General features: G+C 41.7%; 1 protein-coding gene across 1 annotated transcript; it reads left to right on the top strand.

Annotated features, from left to right (window-relative positions):
• Nucleotides 1–106: 106 nt before the first annotated feature.
• On the top strand, nt 107–14,649 carry MAT2A (methionine adenosyltransferase 2A). Its single transcript, XM_033949228.1, has 9 exons — nt 107–443; nt 8,860–8,937; nt 9,121–9,243; nt 9,406–9,518; nt 9,876–10,019; nt 10,400–10,618; nt 10,864–11,046; nt 11,316–11,449; nt 13,109–14,649. Exons 1-9 carry the CDS (start codon nt 353–355, stop codon nt 13,209–13,211), a joined length of 1,188 nt encoding a protein of 395 aa, XP_033805119.1. The 5' UTR covers nt 107–352; the 3' UTR covers nt 13,212–14,649.
• Nucleotides 14,650–15,525: the final 876 nt, after the last annotated feature.

Genomic DNA, 15,525 nt, shown 5'->3' on the forward strand with positions numbered 1-15,525 from the left:
CCCCTATCGTAAAAGAGAAATTGTGTAATTTGCGCGACGCTGGGAGCCTGTGCTCCACCTCCTTTCTCGCTCTCTTTCTTCCCTTCACTAATGCATTGGCGCGAGGAGTGGCGCTAGCCATGGGTGGAACTGGAACCAACTACGCGAGCTGTTTGACGTCACCTCGCGGAGATGCATAAATAGCCGCGCGCTCACCTCATTTGCCTTATTCTTTTGCTTGCGGCTTAAACTGTGTGAACTTGTACACAAAAATCTATTTATTTGTTCTAGTTTGAAGATTTATCTATTAGTTTTATTATTACTATTGTATTGTTTTTCTTACTTTAAACGTTTCTCCATAACAAGTGGCAGCATGAACGGGCAGATGAACGGTTTCCACGATTCCCTCATCGAGGAGGGCAGCTTCCTCTTTACATCCGAATCCGTGGGAGAAGGTCATCCAGGTAAGGACATCTTGGACGCGGGTTGGTGGTGCAGTTTAATCTCACTCCTCTTTAGCTACTACGCATGGAGGTGGGAGAAGAAACTATTTTCTTGACGGAAAAACCCACGTTGATTTCGTGCCCTGTTCCAAGGGGGAGGGGAATATATAAATGTTTTCCTAATCCGCGTGTAATTGAGCTGTTAGAGAGTACTAATCCATCAAAGGAACTAATCATACCCTTCGCGCTCTAACTGGCTGGGGGAAGGGGCGCGCGCGCCTCGATAATGCGGTAGCTCTCTTGCAGTTGAGAGTTATGTGACGTCACTTATTCCTGTTGCGGGGAATAATGATCCTAAATTTTTAACTTAGAAATGTTTTCAGGGCGTGCAGGCTGTTCTTTTTTCCCCTTCCCTTTGATATGAGCCACTTATTCCTTTGCGGGGAATAATGATCCTAAATTTTTAACTTAGAAATGGTTTCAGGGCGTGCAGGCTGTTCGTTTTTCCCCTTCCCTTTGATATGAGGCGCGGGTGACGCATACACAAGCCCGCGCACGGCGCCCGCGCTTTTTCCTTTTTTTTTCCAGTGTAACGTGATGAGTACGTGAACAGTACGCACGATTTCACTTTACACAAGCTCAGTTATATATGTATTAATTTTTTATATATATATTCTTCGATCTGAAGGAGAAGCAAAGGAAACGCGTTAGTTCATTTTCAAATAAGCGCTGAACATAAGGTGAAGTCGCGCGCCTTTCTGCCCCACCCTTCTCTCTTTCCATTTTGTGCGCCTGCGCAGAGCGGAAGGTTCCGGCTTTTACGGCCCTACTGGGCCGCGTGTCGAAAGGTTGCCTTATGCATCTGTTCCTTAGGCTGTCCTCTTACTTAGTGGCACCATAGTGAGCTAGTATTAACAATTTTTCAAGTGTGTTTAGAACATACTAGGTCTAGTGTAAAAACTAAACCAAGTTCCATAACTATATTCCAGCTACTAAAATCGATAAGAATTTTAAAAATGCAAATTGTTAAATACTAAAGTCTTCACTAAAGAGGTGATAGTGTCACACACACAGACAGGCCTCACAGAGGCTTTCATAATGGTGACTGCTAAATCCTGGGGATGGGGGCACTAGGAAGACTTGACTTATCTTTAGACATACTTCGAGACGAATTACATTAAGGAAATAAAAATGTCGACTGTATCGCAGTGTAAAATCTTGTCTACACAGCCTTTGGTGCCTCAGGATCACAAGAAGCTGCAGTAGGATGTGAAAGAAGCTTCTCTGGTGCTCGACCTACTGCTCTAACAGATGGCTACTGCACTTATGTGGGGGGAGCAATTTTCTAGGAAATAGTTAAAAAGTAAATGACCCTTCTTAAAGTATTAAAAAATAAGGAAGAACTTTAAAACAAAGTCAAGATAGGTAATTGTATTGCCCCCATGCTGTTAGATTGTCAATCTGTAAGAACCCAGGCCACCAGCATTCTCTGGTGCTATTGGAAAAACTACCAAGGACAGAACTGTTTCACACACAAATTCTATTCCCTTGAATTTGCATCTCATTAGCTTTCTGCATCCTTGGCTGTTACTGTGAGATTTGAATGTATTCCTATGTACTTAGTCATCAGCATGTAGCTTTTCTTTGTGGCTGTTTGCACTGATCCCTTTAAGCTGGGTTTTATAAATTGATTTTGTTTGACTTCTATTAAGTCTGGCAATAAACTTGGGGCCGCTGATGGATCTGATTGGAAAGGGGCATATGAGTATTTCACTAAGTCTTATCAAAGGTGTGGCTAGGATTATAAAATACTGAAGCTTTATTTTAGCATTTTATGTACCACTTAGACTTGTTTATTACATACAGATATTTCAAGCATTTTCCTTATCTGTCCTGGCAGGCTCACAATCTAATGTACCTGGGGCAGTGGAGGATTTGACTTGCCTAGGGTTATGGAGCAGCATGGGGTGCCAAGGCTGTATAGCTCTAACTACTAACGTTGCACACTAAAGTACCAAAGTGTTTCAAAATTAGGAATAATTCATTGGATGACACTATCCAACAGAAGCAGTAATACAACCTTTAAACTTTCCTGTTCACAACACTTAATCTTAGGCTGGGATATTACATTCTCAGTGTCAAATGACTGTCGATAAAATTTGTAGCTTAAAAGCAGAAAAATTTAACTCTTATAAGGTCACTGGGTGACTTTAAGCATACTTGCATAGCATTAGAACTTTCAAATTTAACACCAAGCATAATGCTAGCAGCAGAAACTAAATTTGATTGTTAGAAAATAGTGCATAAAACAGATTACAAACTGTAAACTGCTCATTTACTATCCTTTTTCCTGCTGGTAAGCAGTTTTCTTTAATCAAGTTACTACACTGAATCTAAATTGGCTTCAGTATAACAGTTGAAACCATCCCTAGCTTGTGAGTTAGACTCCCAACAGGGTAAAATATGCCAAGCTGTACAGTACTATTTATAAAGCAACATATGGAGTATTTAGCCATATTACTTAACTGGTTCTTGTAGGCCTACCTTTAGTTCAAACCATGTTTCATACAATGAAATGTACCTGTATAATACATAGATCTACCTTAACAATTCTCTAAGTACTCAATATTTTACAGTAGAGTCTCTGTTAACCTGGACTCGCACAACTGGTAAAAAAAAAAAAAATCGCCGGTGGAGGAAAAAATGGTCCCCCTAAAGCACCAGCACCACGGTGGACCTGAGCTGCAAAGTCCTTCTCCCTCTTTCAAGCCCCAAAGTGGCAGAAGCAGGTGGTTGTCCTGAGCTGTGAATGCTTACCTGAAGTACAGCAGTCAACAGGAGGCACAGGCTGCTTGCGGCTAGCCCCTCCAGGGTTTTCCCTCCAATGCATCACTGGCCACGAGCAGCCTTTTTGAGGCTGCCTTCTGCTAATCACTGCACTTGGGTAAGGAAGGGAGCTGAGGGGGTTTGCAGCTCAGGACTGCTTCCTGCTTCTGCCCGTTCGGGGGGGGGGGAGGGTGGAAGCTGGTAATTGAATGCCTTAGATAAGGTTTCTAACACTCTCAATTAACCAGGAAGTTATCTGGTATCCACCAATCCCTGAGGGTGCTGGATAACTGAGATTCTACTGTACATTTGTGTTTGGAGTCATTTACTGCTATCCAGTAATGCTTGGCAGATATGATCATTCAGTGTCTCTTCTGATTATGAAGATAACTAACCTGAAGCTTAGTTTTAGTTACTTGTAAAGCAAGAACCTTTCTGTAGGAGCTTATACTGTCATTTCTTTCCAATAGAAGAAAGGTATTGTTAAAGCCTTGTTTGTGGTGATGGAAAAAATTAGTCGTGATTTTTCTGACTTTATATATCAAAATGCATAATTTAGCTCCATTAAATGTTTTTCTGCAGTGCCAGATAGTGGGTGGGGAGTCCTGTAACCAATGGTTTAGAATGAATTTCTTTCCCAAGGAGTAAATTATCCCCAGCAGAATGGCCCCCATAATGGCCCCTAGCAAGAAAAATAATCCTCAAGGTGACAAGGGAGGGCTTAGCCTACTAGGGACTGAAGATATAAACGTATTTCTTTCCAAAAGGCACAGACAGAACATTAGGCTATGTGCTAGGGAGATGTCTGTCCTGTTACATTTGAGGCATTTAGGTGTAGGGGCACACCCAAAATGTAAAGCTTGCTTCTGGGAAACATATCCCCTATGAATAACTCTAAATTGGCACTCCTGTAGTTCCGCAGTCTGTACCATGTGAGGAATTGCTAGAATTAGAGGGGTCAAGAGTGGCCAGGCAAGGGCGCCTGCCAATGTCACGCACCCACATGGACAGCAACTGCTGATAGTCTCGATGAGATTGCAAGGCACTATCCTTTGATATTGGGATACCGAAAGCCAATCCCAGTTAGTATCAGTGAAGAAATCCCTTAATTTACTCAGAAATTATTAGGTAATGGACCCCACAGATAATGAAACCAAATAGTGTAAGTCTCCCTCCAACTTAGGAATCACAATCCTCTAAATTTTCTTCACACTTCTACCTCTAACCCTCTGTTGTAGTTCCTTCCTATTTCTCCTACTGTAAACCGCGTCGAGCTCTATGAACATGGAGATGAATACAAACCTAAGGATTAGATTAGATTGCCGATAAGCAAAATGATCGGCCATACTCAAAGACCAGGACACCTGGAAAGCCGGAAAAGGGCACTAATTGTCCCAAGCAACAAAGCCCCTTACTGGCCCAGTGTTTAAATACTACGTTATCCTGTCCTGGCCTAAAGTCCATGTTACCTACCAGTGGCAAAAAGGCCCTACTATAAGGAGAGTGGCCCCAGAAAGATAACTATCGTTTCCAAGCGCAGCTTGCATAGAGAAATCACCGATTCCAAGCACTTTCTTCACCGTATTTTGCCTCTCCTTTAGGAACAGACCAGGTCTCCCACCGTGTTATTCGCAGTTTCACTATATTCACAATGGTTTTTAATATAAAACGACAAATAGCATATGAAAGTTATTTGCAGTTTTTCTGTATTTGTAGTTCTGTTAATCCCCTATCACAGCAAATGCGGAGGGAGAAGTGTAGTCCTTTTCCAAACCTACATCTGTAAACTGAGAGCTATCCAAAAGCCAGTCTCTCAAATGTCAAAGCAGACAGGAAAGATACTACAATTGAACATTAGGGAGTCCCAATCCCCCAGTGGACCAGGAACCCTGCAGAAATACACTATTCATCTTGCCTTTCCTGCCCCCCCCCCCAAAGGAAATAACTAGCCTATGGAGATGCTCAGTGTACTTTTTAAGCAGGAATAGTGGCAACTTCTGTAGAAGGTAGAGCCACTTGGGGGAATCGATCATATGAAACAGGTCTATGCACCCCATCAACAAGATTGGAAGATTTTGCCAGTGTCACAAGAGTATCCTAGCGTCGGCCAACAATTTTATCTACATTCAAGCAATATAAGGATTTAACATCAGCGGGCAGCTGGATGCCTAGATAGCAAAGTATGCACCCATCGCAGTGAGAACATGGTTTCCCAGTCTTCTCGTAGAGACTCTGGAAAGGCCAGGGCCTCTGACTTCACGTAGTTGTGCCGGAAGCCCAAAAAGTCCCCATATTCCCAGAAGCTGTCCAAGAGGATAGGCAGTGAGACCTAGGGCTCAGTCAAATAGACCAATATATCATCCGAGAAGGCTGCAACTTTAAAGTGATGGGCTTCCGCCACCACTATCACCTATATCTCTGGATTGTCCTGGATTTCTTGAATAAGAGGATCCAAGGTCAGTTTAAATAAGGGTGATAGGGGGCACTCCTGGCGTGTACATCTGCAAATCGGGAATGCATTCGCCCGCACCTGTGTCTGCAGATCTTTATAGAGGGCAGCAATTGCACGGATCAACCAGGGTCCCAGGCCAAATGTCCTTAAAACATCAAATAAGAAGCTCCAATCTACCTGGCCAAAGGCCTTCTCTGCGTCAAAACTGACCACCAGAGAAGGGAGTTAGTTGGTCCTGGGCTGCACTTTCCAGAGCCACAGTTTTGCCTCAATTTGGCAGGGAAATCAGTCTGTAGGATTCAGGTTTATTTGGTTCCTTGCCTGGCTTAAATAAAACAATTTGTGCTACATTTAAATATCTAGGGAATCTTATCAGCCTCTACAGCTGCATTAAACGTAGCAGCCAAAAGTAGGGCTACCTCAGCACTCAAGATCTTATAAAATTTACTTTGCAACCCATCGGGACCTGGTGACTTCCACAAGGCACTAGTTTGAATAGCCCATTCAATCTCAGCAGCTGAGAACGGGGCATTCAGTTTAGTCCTGGACAAAGCAGAAAACTGGGAGAGCATGATTCGAAAGATGCATCTTATTGGCCAATAAAGGGTCACAAGTTCGAGAATCTAGTTTTTCATAGAAAGAACTAAGAACCTTATTAATGGCAGTATCTGAGTTCACAATGCTATTCCTCTCATGCAACAACATGGCAATACATGTTACTGCCCCTTTATTAGCAAATCAAAAAAGGTGAAATTTATAATGTTCCACGGATTTCTGAGCCTGCTGATGTAAAAGGCCATTTAACGAGCATTGAGCCTCCACCAACTGAGCTTGTCAGACAACGCCCGAGTGCAACCATTCTGCCATAGCAAAGAGACCAAATGCTCCAAATGGAACAATTCCCGCTGGGAGCCTTGCGCTGAAAGCTAACATAAGAAATTACTTCTCCCTGAAATACCGCTTTAGCTGTTTCTCATGCCAGTGTCGGATAAAGTGAACACTTTAGCAGAAAGCTCTCCATTGTTATCTAGAGGTAGCTGGGGAATCTCCTATGAGTTGAGCCCGATACATGAGCCAACCGCCATTCCGCCACCCCCAAGCATGACGAGATCTCAGTGGGGCCAATTCTAGAGTCTTAAAACCAAGAAAATAAAGAGCGAGAGAGCAGCTCACTCCTCTGAACAATGCTGAAGCTGATCTTCCAAAGGAAGGGGAGAGGAGCGGGCTAGCCTCATCTTGTTGTAAACTGCAGAAAGGGGTGAAGGGCTTACTCAAATGACCACTGCTTTTCTGTTGGTCTGAAAGGAGAACTACTTGCTCTCCAAGTGGCCAAAATGCTGCCAACTAGGCCTATATTGTCTGTTCTCCCAGAAACACGAATGGGCCGATCCTGAGCCCAAACCGGACAAACTATTTTGGCAATTCTCTGGCAAACACTATGAATGCTCTTCCAGAGGCACAATCAAGTTTATGCATATCCATTGTGGATATGCATAAACTTGATTTGCATACACTACCTCAAATATATGCAAATTACTTTCATGCATATTCATTGTGGAAATCCTGAAAACCTGACTGGTAAGGAAGTACTCAAAGACTGAGTTGAGAAACACTGCTTTAAAGATCACAATTCTGGGCTGCCCTGATGAATTGTGCTTCTGACCCAGTCTGCACTCTTTTTCTATGTGGAATGGGCCCGGCAAAGAAGTAAGTTGTAAAGCATCCACTATCCAAGTCTCCAAGAAAGTGGACAGTGTTTAAGCAGGTATGGATTCTGGGAGAACCACCAGCCTCACATTCTGGCATGACCGGTTTTCCAGGTCTTCTACTTTGGTTTCCAGTTCAAGGAGACGTGATGCTGTAATGTGGGAATCTGTGTTGAGAATGTGAACTATCTCTTCCACTGAGCCAACTCATTATTGCACTTCCTGCAGATATTTAGTAATAGCTGTAAATCGCTGGTCCATAGCATCCATTTTATCTAGGATTTGTTGAAGTTGTTTACCCACTGTGTATTCCAATGCTGCCTGAACCTCAGTAGTGACCTTCACTATCAATGCAGAACTAGGTGAACTTGGAATGGAAGAGGCCGGTGCAGCTGCATCTGCCATTTTAGGATCCGAGGCATTCCTCTTCTCCCGATCCTTATATGCGAATTTGATAGCAATCTAGCTGCAGGTATTACACGTATGAAAGCCACATACTTCCAGGAGCCTCGGCAAACTTGCATGGGCAAAATAATAGGGGTGATGCTATAAATGCAGTTAAATCACTGCAGGATCCTCCGGAGCCGATTCTTCACAGCTCCATGGCTTAACCGGAAGTCCTTTCTCAGTGTTTGATAATCACATTTTTTCCCCATGATGACCACGGTTGCTATGTTGGCAACTTGTCTGTTCTGATGTCAGGTAGGCGATGATGACTCAGTCGTGTATATGGGTGTTGAGGTAAATGGGTTTCATGTTTGCATTCACAAGCAGATTTCAGCTTCAGCATGATTTTCTTATAATCCAAAATAGTAGGTTTATTTAACTTGTAATATTCATTTCTCTTCACACCTTTAAGCATATAGGACTAAATTCAATAAATGGTGCCTAAATCTGGGCACAAAAAAGAACCCTAAGCACTATTCTATAAATGGTGCTTAAATAGGATGGCATGTTAACACCAGGATCTGTGACCAATTTTAGGTAAAACATGATGGCAGATAAAGGCCAAATGGTCATCCAGCCTTTCCATGTAAGGATTTACTCCGCTAAAACCTAGTGTAGATATTTTGTGCATAAATTAAGCACAGATCCCCTGACTACAATAGTAGTACATACACATATAGTAAAATGCTGTCGTACCCCCTTTTCAGTTGTGTTCTAAGACTTGCATGTTTGTCTTTATAGAATAGTACTTAGCAAGATGCAGATGTAAATCCATTTTGCCAATTAGTACTGATTTATCATCCATTTGCCAATTAACTGCTCATTTGTCAAGTTGCATATGCAATTATGGAATACACCAGAGGCATAGAATCCGGAGAGAAATGTTTGTAGTATATGCTGTGTTCTGTATATTTGTACTGTAGTTTTGTATGAAACTTGTTAATGTCTCTTTATATATAATTGACAGTCCACAAAGTGATGGGGTTTTAAATCTATTTTTTATCAGATAAGATTTGTGACCAGATCAGTGATGCTGTCCTTGATGCTCATCTCAAACAAGATCCAGATGCCAAAGTTGCTTGTGGTGAGTAGATCGGTTTCTGCCAAAATTATTAGATAACTGTAGATTTGTAGTACTAAATCTGAATGTATATGCCTTAATATACCAAGTTATTCAGATGACCCAGTGGTAAGGCTTGAATGGTTTTGTTCGTGTAGGAATATAATGTCAGCATATGACACTAGCCCTCTTTCTCTCAAATTTTAGAAACTGTTGCTAAGACTGGAATGATTCTCCTTGCTGGTGAAATCACCTCCAGGGCTTCTGTGGATTACCAGAAGGTTGTACGTGATGCTATTAAACATATTGGCTATAATGATTCTTCCAAAGGTGAGTTGCTATCGGCTTAGAATAGATGGAATTTTCTTGATTTGCTGGCTTGGGATAAATGGTGCTTGTACATTCTTTCCAAAGTGGGAGCAAGAGTACTCACTGCATTAATGCTTAATTTTAGGGTTTGGATAAAAGCTAATGGAATTCTTTTCCTGATAGGGTTTGATTACAAGACTTGTAATGTGCTTGTTGCATTGGAACAGCAATCTCCTGATATTGCCCAGGGAGTTCACTTGGACAGGAATGAGGAAGATATAGGAGCTGGAGATCAGGTAAGGAGGTTGCTGTGCTGATATAAGCTTCCTTGCTATACGAGTAAGGTTAAAATAGATTTTAGTTTGGGATCTCCTTCTTCCCCCCCCCTTCATTATTTCCTCTATTTAGATTTAATTGTGCCTGATTTACTACTATCCTATCCTATCAATTATGTAGTTCCTTTTCCTGCTTTTAGTCTGAACTGCTGAGATTTGCTTTTTTAATTGTGGTATAATAAATCATGAATAAATAACTTCTGAGAGCTTGCCAATATTGGCATGGAGTTGGAAGCATTGATCGCACTTATTAGAATATGTATTTCTACTCTAATGTGCTGCATGGTAAGTCTGTAACTTGACCTTTTTTCTTTTTAGGGCTTGATGTTTGGTTATGCTACTGATGAAACGGAAGAGTGTATGCCTCTGACCATTATGCTGGCACACAAACTCAATGCCAAAATGGCAGAGCTGCGTCGTAATGGCACACTACCTTGGTTGAGACCAGACTCTAAAACTCAAGTAAGTAGAGGCTTTAGATAGGTTGCAGTAGTGCTGCTTTCTAAACTTAAATTGAGAATTGAAGAACAAAAACATTTGTGGCTAGGGTCCATTCAAATGGACTTTAAAAATGCTTAAAAGGATTATTACATTTAATAATAGCTCCATAGATATCTAGTCTCCCTCAACCTAATCCTTAGTTTTCATTTTCTCTTTACATTTTATCCCAGTGATCTTGCAGGCTAAATTAGCAGGTCATAATGTAAAACATGTACATCTCCATGCCAATTGAACACAGCTCTTCACTGGACATGCTAAATTCACTAATCTTTTTCTGGTATTTGGTTCCTTTCTCATGTCTGTAGCTTCTTTTTTTTTTTTTTCTCCCCCCTCCTCTTCAGGTCACAGTACAATACATGCAGGATCGTGGTGCTGTCATTCCCATCCGTGTGCACACTATTGTAGTGTCTGTACAGCATGACGAAGACATTTGCTTGGATGAGATGAGGGATGCCCTGAAAGAGAAAGTGGTAAAGGCTGTTGTACCTGCAAAGTATTTGGATGATGATACAATCTATCATCTGCAGCCCAGTGGTCGCTTTGTCATTGGTGGACCACAGGTAGGAAGCAACCCAGGATTTCTTGAGCTGCTTGTTGACTTGTTCAATTAGTTTTGCAGTCACAGTAACATACTATTTTAGCATTAATAATCTTTTGTAGAGATCATAACTAGGCCATCCATATCATCCAATATTGTATCAGGATGGATATATGTCTAACAAAAGAAAATAGTAAAAATATCAGTCTAAACTCAGTTTAATTGCTTTTCTTGGGAAAATCTTAACCTAGATTTGTATATTTATAGGGAGATGCTGGATTGACTGGCCGTAAAATCATTGTTGATACTTATGGAGGCTGGGGTGCTCATGGTGGTGGTGCATTCTCTGGTAAAGATTATACAAAGGTGGATCGTTCTGCAGCTTATGCTGCTCGATGGGTAGCAAAGTCCTTGGTAAAGGCTGGTCTCTGCCGAAGGGTACTTGTTCAGGTGTGTATAACAATGGTTCTAGACCAGCCTAGAATATACTGAGCTGTTGAGCTTTGTGGCATGTTTATAATAGCATGTAGCCTAGAACAAACTTGTCATGAATCATGTTATCTTCAGTTGCAGAATATGTAAAGTGTGATGGTGGGGGACCAGAGAAACAATTTCTTAACTTGGAACACTTTTTTTTTTTTTTTTTTTTTTTGTATTGTCCAAGAATACCCTGTAAGTTATATGGGTTTTTTTTGGGGGGTTTGTTTTTTTGACTGTAGGTCTCTTATGCAATTGGTGTGGCTCATCCGCTGTCCATCTCCATTTTCCATTATGGGACTTCGCAGAAAAGTGAAAGGGAGCTGCTTGAGATTGTGAGGAAGAATTTTGACCTTCGTCCTGGTGTTATTGTCAGGTAAAGATGGTAATGTATGCTGGAGACAGTTAAATGTGAAAAGGAGGAGTAATTCTAATATCGAGTTTTATTCTGTAGTGATTATAGGAAGCAAAACCATACATTAGAAGTAATACGAATAGTTCATCTTAAACCCCTTCCTCCAGACACTATATGCGATGTTAGGCTAGTGGTTCCCAAATCCAGTCCTTGAAGGCACCTCAACCAGTCAGGTTTTCAGGATATCCACAATGAATATTCATATGAGAGTTACATACACTGCTTCAGTCATAGGAGCTAGCTCTTTGGATACTTGGTTAGGTGCCGTCAACTCGTGTTCAAGTCCTAGCAACTTTATGGCTTTTGTGGCAAAATAACAGCAGTAGATTGCCTGGCCTTTCTTCTATGCAGTATAAATTTGATGCCATTGTAGCATCAAACCGATTCTCTGCCTCCAACACTGCCCATCTGCTGCTGCCCAGATGGATGTTACATCATTAAGTCCATCTCTGCTGAAACTTATCTGCCTTGGGGAGGCCTTGCTGGTATTGAAACTTACCAACAGCATAGCTTAAAGCTTCACAGATGCACGCAAGCCCCAGTGGCACAAGCCCATGTATCATGACTTGAGCACCCCAATATTGAATAAAGTTTTTGTGTCCAGGTGGAGAGAATTTCCTTTTGGGTTTAGCACCTCTAATCATTTTGAAAAGTTAAGCTCCTATGGATTCAGCTGCATGCATAGCTTATGGATATCCTGAAAACCTGACTGGCTGGGGTGCTTCCAGGACTAGGTTTGGGAACCACTACCTTTGGAAAATTTAAGCAAAACTTGCTTTAAAGCACTTGGGTCTACCACTTGAAGCAATCTCCCACATAACTGTACAGAATTCAGTTGTTCATCTAATTAAATGTGACCTCTAAATTGAACTACTTTGTCCCTATACCCATATGGGTTGATTAAGTGTAGGGGTTGACCCTTAGACATTTTAACCTTGTTTCCTGTTCAAAAGTGAGTTCAGCACCTGGAGATCCATTAGCCTTGGAAGTGCAGAATATGTAGCCCTGAAAGGGGGTAAGTATGGAAATTTGGCTGAAACTCTTGCCACTTCTAGCTTCTCAGGCTTGATAATGGAAAACTATTTGCACAAACATGGGATGAATGTTCTCCTGTTGTAGGATTTAAGTACCAGAGTCTGAGAAGCTACAAGTCAGTAGTTCAGAAGCTCGGAGAATAGTTAGACAGGAATACTTAAAATATTCCATTGATGGTATACCGAGATGCTAATGGAACTAGAAGGTTGAAGCTCAATTCTGACTTGTCTGCTGATGTGCAAAGACCTCAAGTGGCTTCTATCAGCTTTCAAGATACAAACACTTGTTGAATGAGGAGGAGCAAGCTAAACTTAATCCTCATCAGCAGGGAGGGCAAGAGCAGAAGCTAATTTTGGCAGTAGTAGATACTATATCGTGAATCATTTGCCTCTGGAATGCAGAGATGGACAGCTTAAATGTCCCATTCTTGCTAGTGCCCAGTCATATGATCATCTGTCAAGAAGTACTACTAAGCTGGGGCCTGTACATGATCTTTCCCATTGAAGGAAACCGTTGTAAGTGCTCTAGCTTGGATTGCTATGGTGTTAACTATTGTGTATTAAATAATTAACTTGTATATTCCAGGGATCTGGATCTGAAGAAGCCCATTTATCAGAGGACTGCAGCCTATGGCCACTTTGGTAGGGATGGCTTCCCATGGGAAGTACCCAAAAAACTTAAATATTGAAGTGTTAGGCTTTTTCCTCCCAGACCTGTAGGCGTAGGCTACAGAGAAGCCTTTAGGTTCTGGGGGGGAGTGGCCCCTTTTCCTAAAACTGTCCTGTCCTCAGATCCTTATTCTTAGCAGCAGTCGCTATTCAGTGCCATCTCATTCAACACTAGGAAGGAGGCCATGAGTAAATTGGTTCTTTTCCTCCTTTTATCTAGTGTTTGCTGTAGTAGAGGAACTAGTACTGTCCTCGTAACTAGTGAACAGGCCAGTCTCTTCTGTATTTAACATCCCATTTGGTTTATGACCAAGTCACTGAAATGGGCATTGACTTTCCCATGCAATGCTAAAAATTTGCTCAGTTCTTTGTAAGGGGGTAATAAGTCACCTACTTAAAATACCCAGATTAAATGCATGAGTTTCAGTATTCTATGGACCAGAATCTTGAATAGTCTCCCTAGAAATTGGTCCAGTCCAGTTCATTGGGTGTGCTTTGTCTACAAGCCATCCTGCATGCATTGTCCTTCCTAGTCAGGAATGATAATCCCAGTTAATAGAGATGCCAGTTTTAGTTTCTGGTGCATGTAAATGGTCTACATTCCATCTCAGGAACAGCACCAGTTTTAATGAGTTTTCGGATGTACGTAATAACATTCAAGTGGAAAAAGCATACTATGCATTTTAGTTTCAGCACTAGCCAAACCTCGCTAAACTCTTAACTGTTTAAAATACCAAACAGACATGTGGATTGATCTCTTGTGATGTCATACAGAGAAATTGCAGAGTTCCCCCAAGGTCTGTAGGCTACACACTTTGTTACCAGAGTATTTTTTTCTTTATAAGAAAGTTGAAGAAATTCCCACTGCACAAAGGAATCTCCTCCTGTATGGGTCTTTCTCTTAGTGGTTTGTTTGTTTTTTTTGTCAAACCAGTTCCATCTTCCTGCCTACTGAAAAGCTGGTGTTTATACAGAGAAGCTGGCTCCCTTCTGTAGCAGATTAAAAGGTTTGATTAGGAGGAGAGGAAGTGTCTTCATACTTGAAAACTGTTTTCTAATTGCTTATTTATTGTTTTTCTGAGGGATGGTGTAAGTACAGAGAAGCCAAAACCTCAGATTCAGCTTTTTTTTTTTTTTTAACAACTGAATGCCTTGGTTTTTCGATGTTTCCAGCATTCCCTGGTAGACCAAGGTGTCCTACAGAAAAACCTTGGGTTGCATCTACAGGGGGTCTGGCTGGTGTAAAGATGAGGCAGAGCATAAGGCAGTGAGCTGTGGGAGAAAAGGCTACTGTGGCTGGTGTTGTACAGAGAAGCCAGCTTGTTTACATGCCCTCCCACTGCTGCTGCCCTTGGAAGGCTGTGCCTTTCTTCAGCTTTTTGAGAGGTTTATTACGTATGTCTCAAGCCGTGGAAAAGTCCAATGAAATATTGAATAAAGTGCTAGGTTCCCCTTTAACTTATGGCTCTTGTGATTTGCATGTCTTGTTCAAAAGGTATGAAACACATTTTTCATGTGGTGCTAATGTTGTCCTTAAGCTTCTTGCTCTTCAGTACTTTATAAGCAGAAATGTCAAAGAAGGAGCTGAAACTAGAGACTAGATTAGAGGGGAGGTGTGTTCATCTTTAATATAGTTTCTAGTGGAGTGAGCAGGCAAGCAACTTGGCATCTAGTCAGGCAGGTTTTCAGGATACTTGATAAGGCCTATAAAAGTACACAATTTTTTATTATTGCAGTAATAGTTCTCTTACCTAGCTCTAGTGTGAGCTAGACCAATGTTTTTCAACCTTTTTACACCTATGGACCGGCAGAAATAAAATAATTATTCTGTGGATCAGCAGTTGAAGAACAAGGGCCTAAGTTGTGGGCCAGACCCTGCCCCCATAATAGTACTAATTGCATCTTGCATGTCCTATGCCTCATCTGGAAGCCTTCCCTCTGACATTGCAACGCCAGAGAAAAGTTCTTCTGGTTCAGGTGCAGGATGCCCGTAGGAGCCACTGCCTGTGGCTTTGTGCACTGAATCAGTTAGGAAGAGGGAGCTGGCTCGAAGATAACGCCGCATCGATTGCACCATGGACCGGTGGTTGAAGAACACTGTTTTGGGCCTGATGCACGTGCTGACCCTGTGGACCGGCACTGGTCCGTGGTCCGGTGGTTGAAGAACACTTGAGTTAGACTATAGCTAAAGCAGAAAAACCACTCTAAAAACAGTTAATTTTTCCTCCAATATAAAAGTTAGAGGAGGCCCAACAGTTCTAGATAATCTACAACAAAGGACTAAAGATCTAGTCAACTTTAATGTATGGCCTAGGTTGGCAGGCCTAACTAGCT

Source organism: Geotrypetes seraphini, chromosome 6 (genome assembly GCF_902459505.1).
Source record: "Geotrypetes seraphini chromosome 6, aGeoSer1.1, whole genome shotgun sequence".
Classification (NCBI taxonomy): domain Eukaryota; kingdom Metazoa; phylum Chordata; class Amphibia; order Gymnophiona; family Dermophiidae; genus Geotrypetes; species Geotrypetes seraphini.

Coding starts and splice junctions, on each gene's coding strand:
- MAT2A (XM_033949228.1), top strand. CDS start 353: ATGAACGGGCAGATGAACGGTTTCCACGATTCCCTCATCGAGGAGGGC. Junction 9,244..9,405: donor CTATAATGATTCTTCCAAAG/GTGAGTTGCTAT, acceptor TTTTCCTGATAG/GGTTTGATTACAAGACTTGT. Junction 11,450..13,108: donor CGTCCTGGTGTTATTGTCAG/GTAAAGATGGTA, acceptor TGTATATTCCAG/GGATCTGGATCTGAAGAAGC.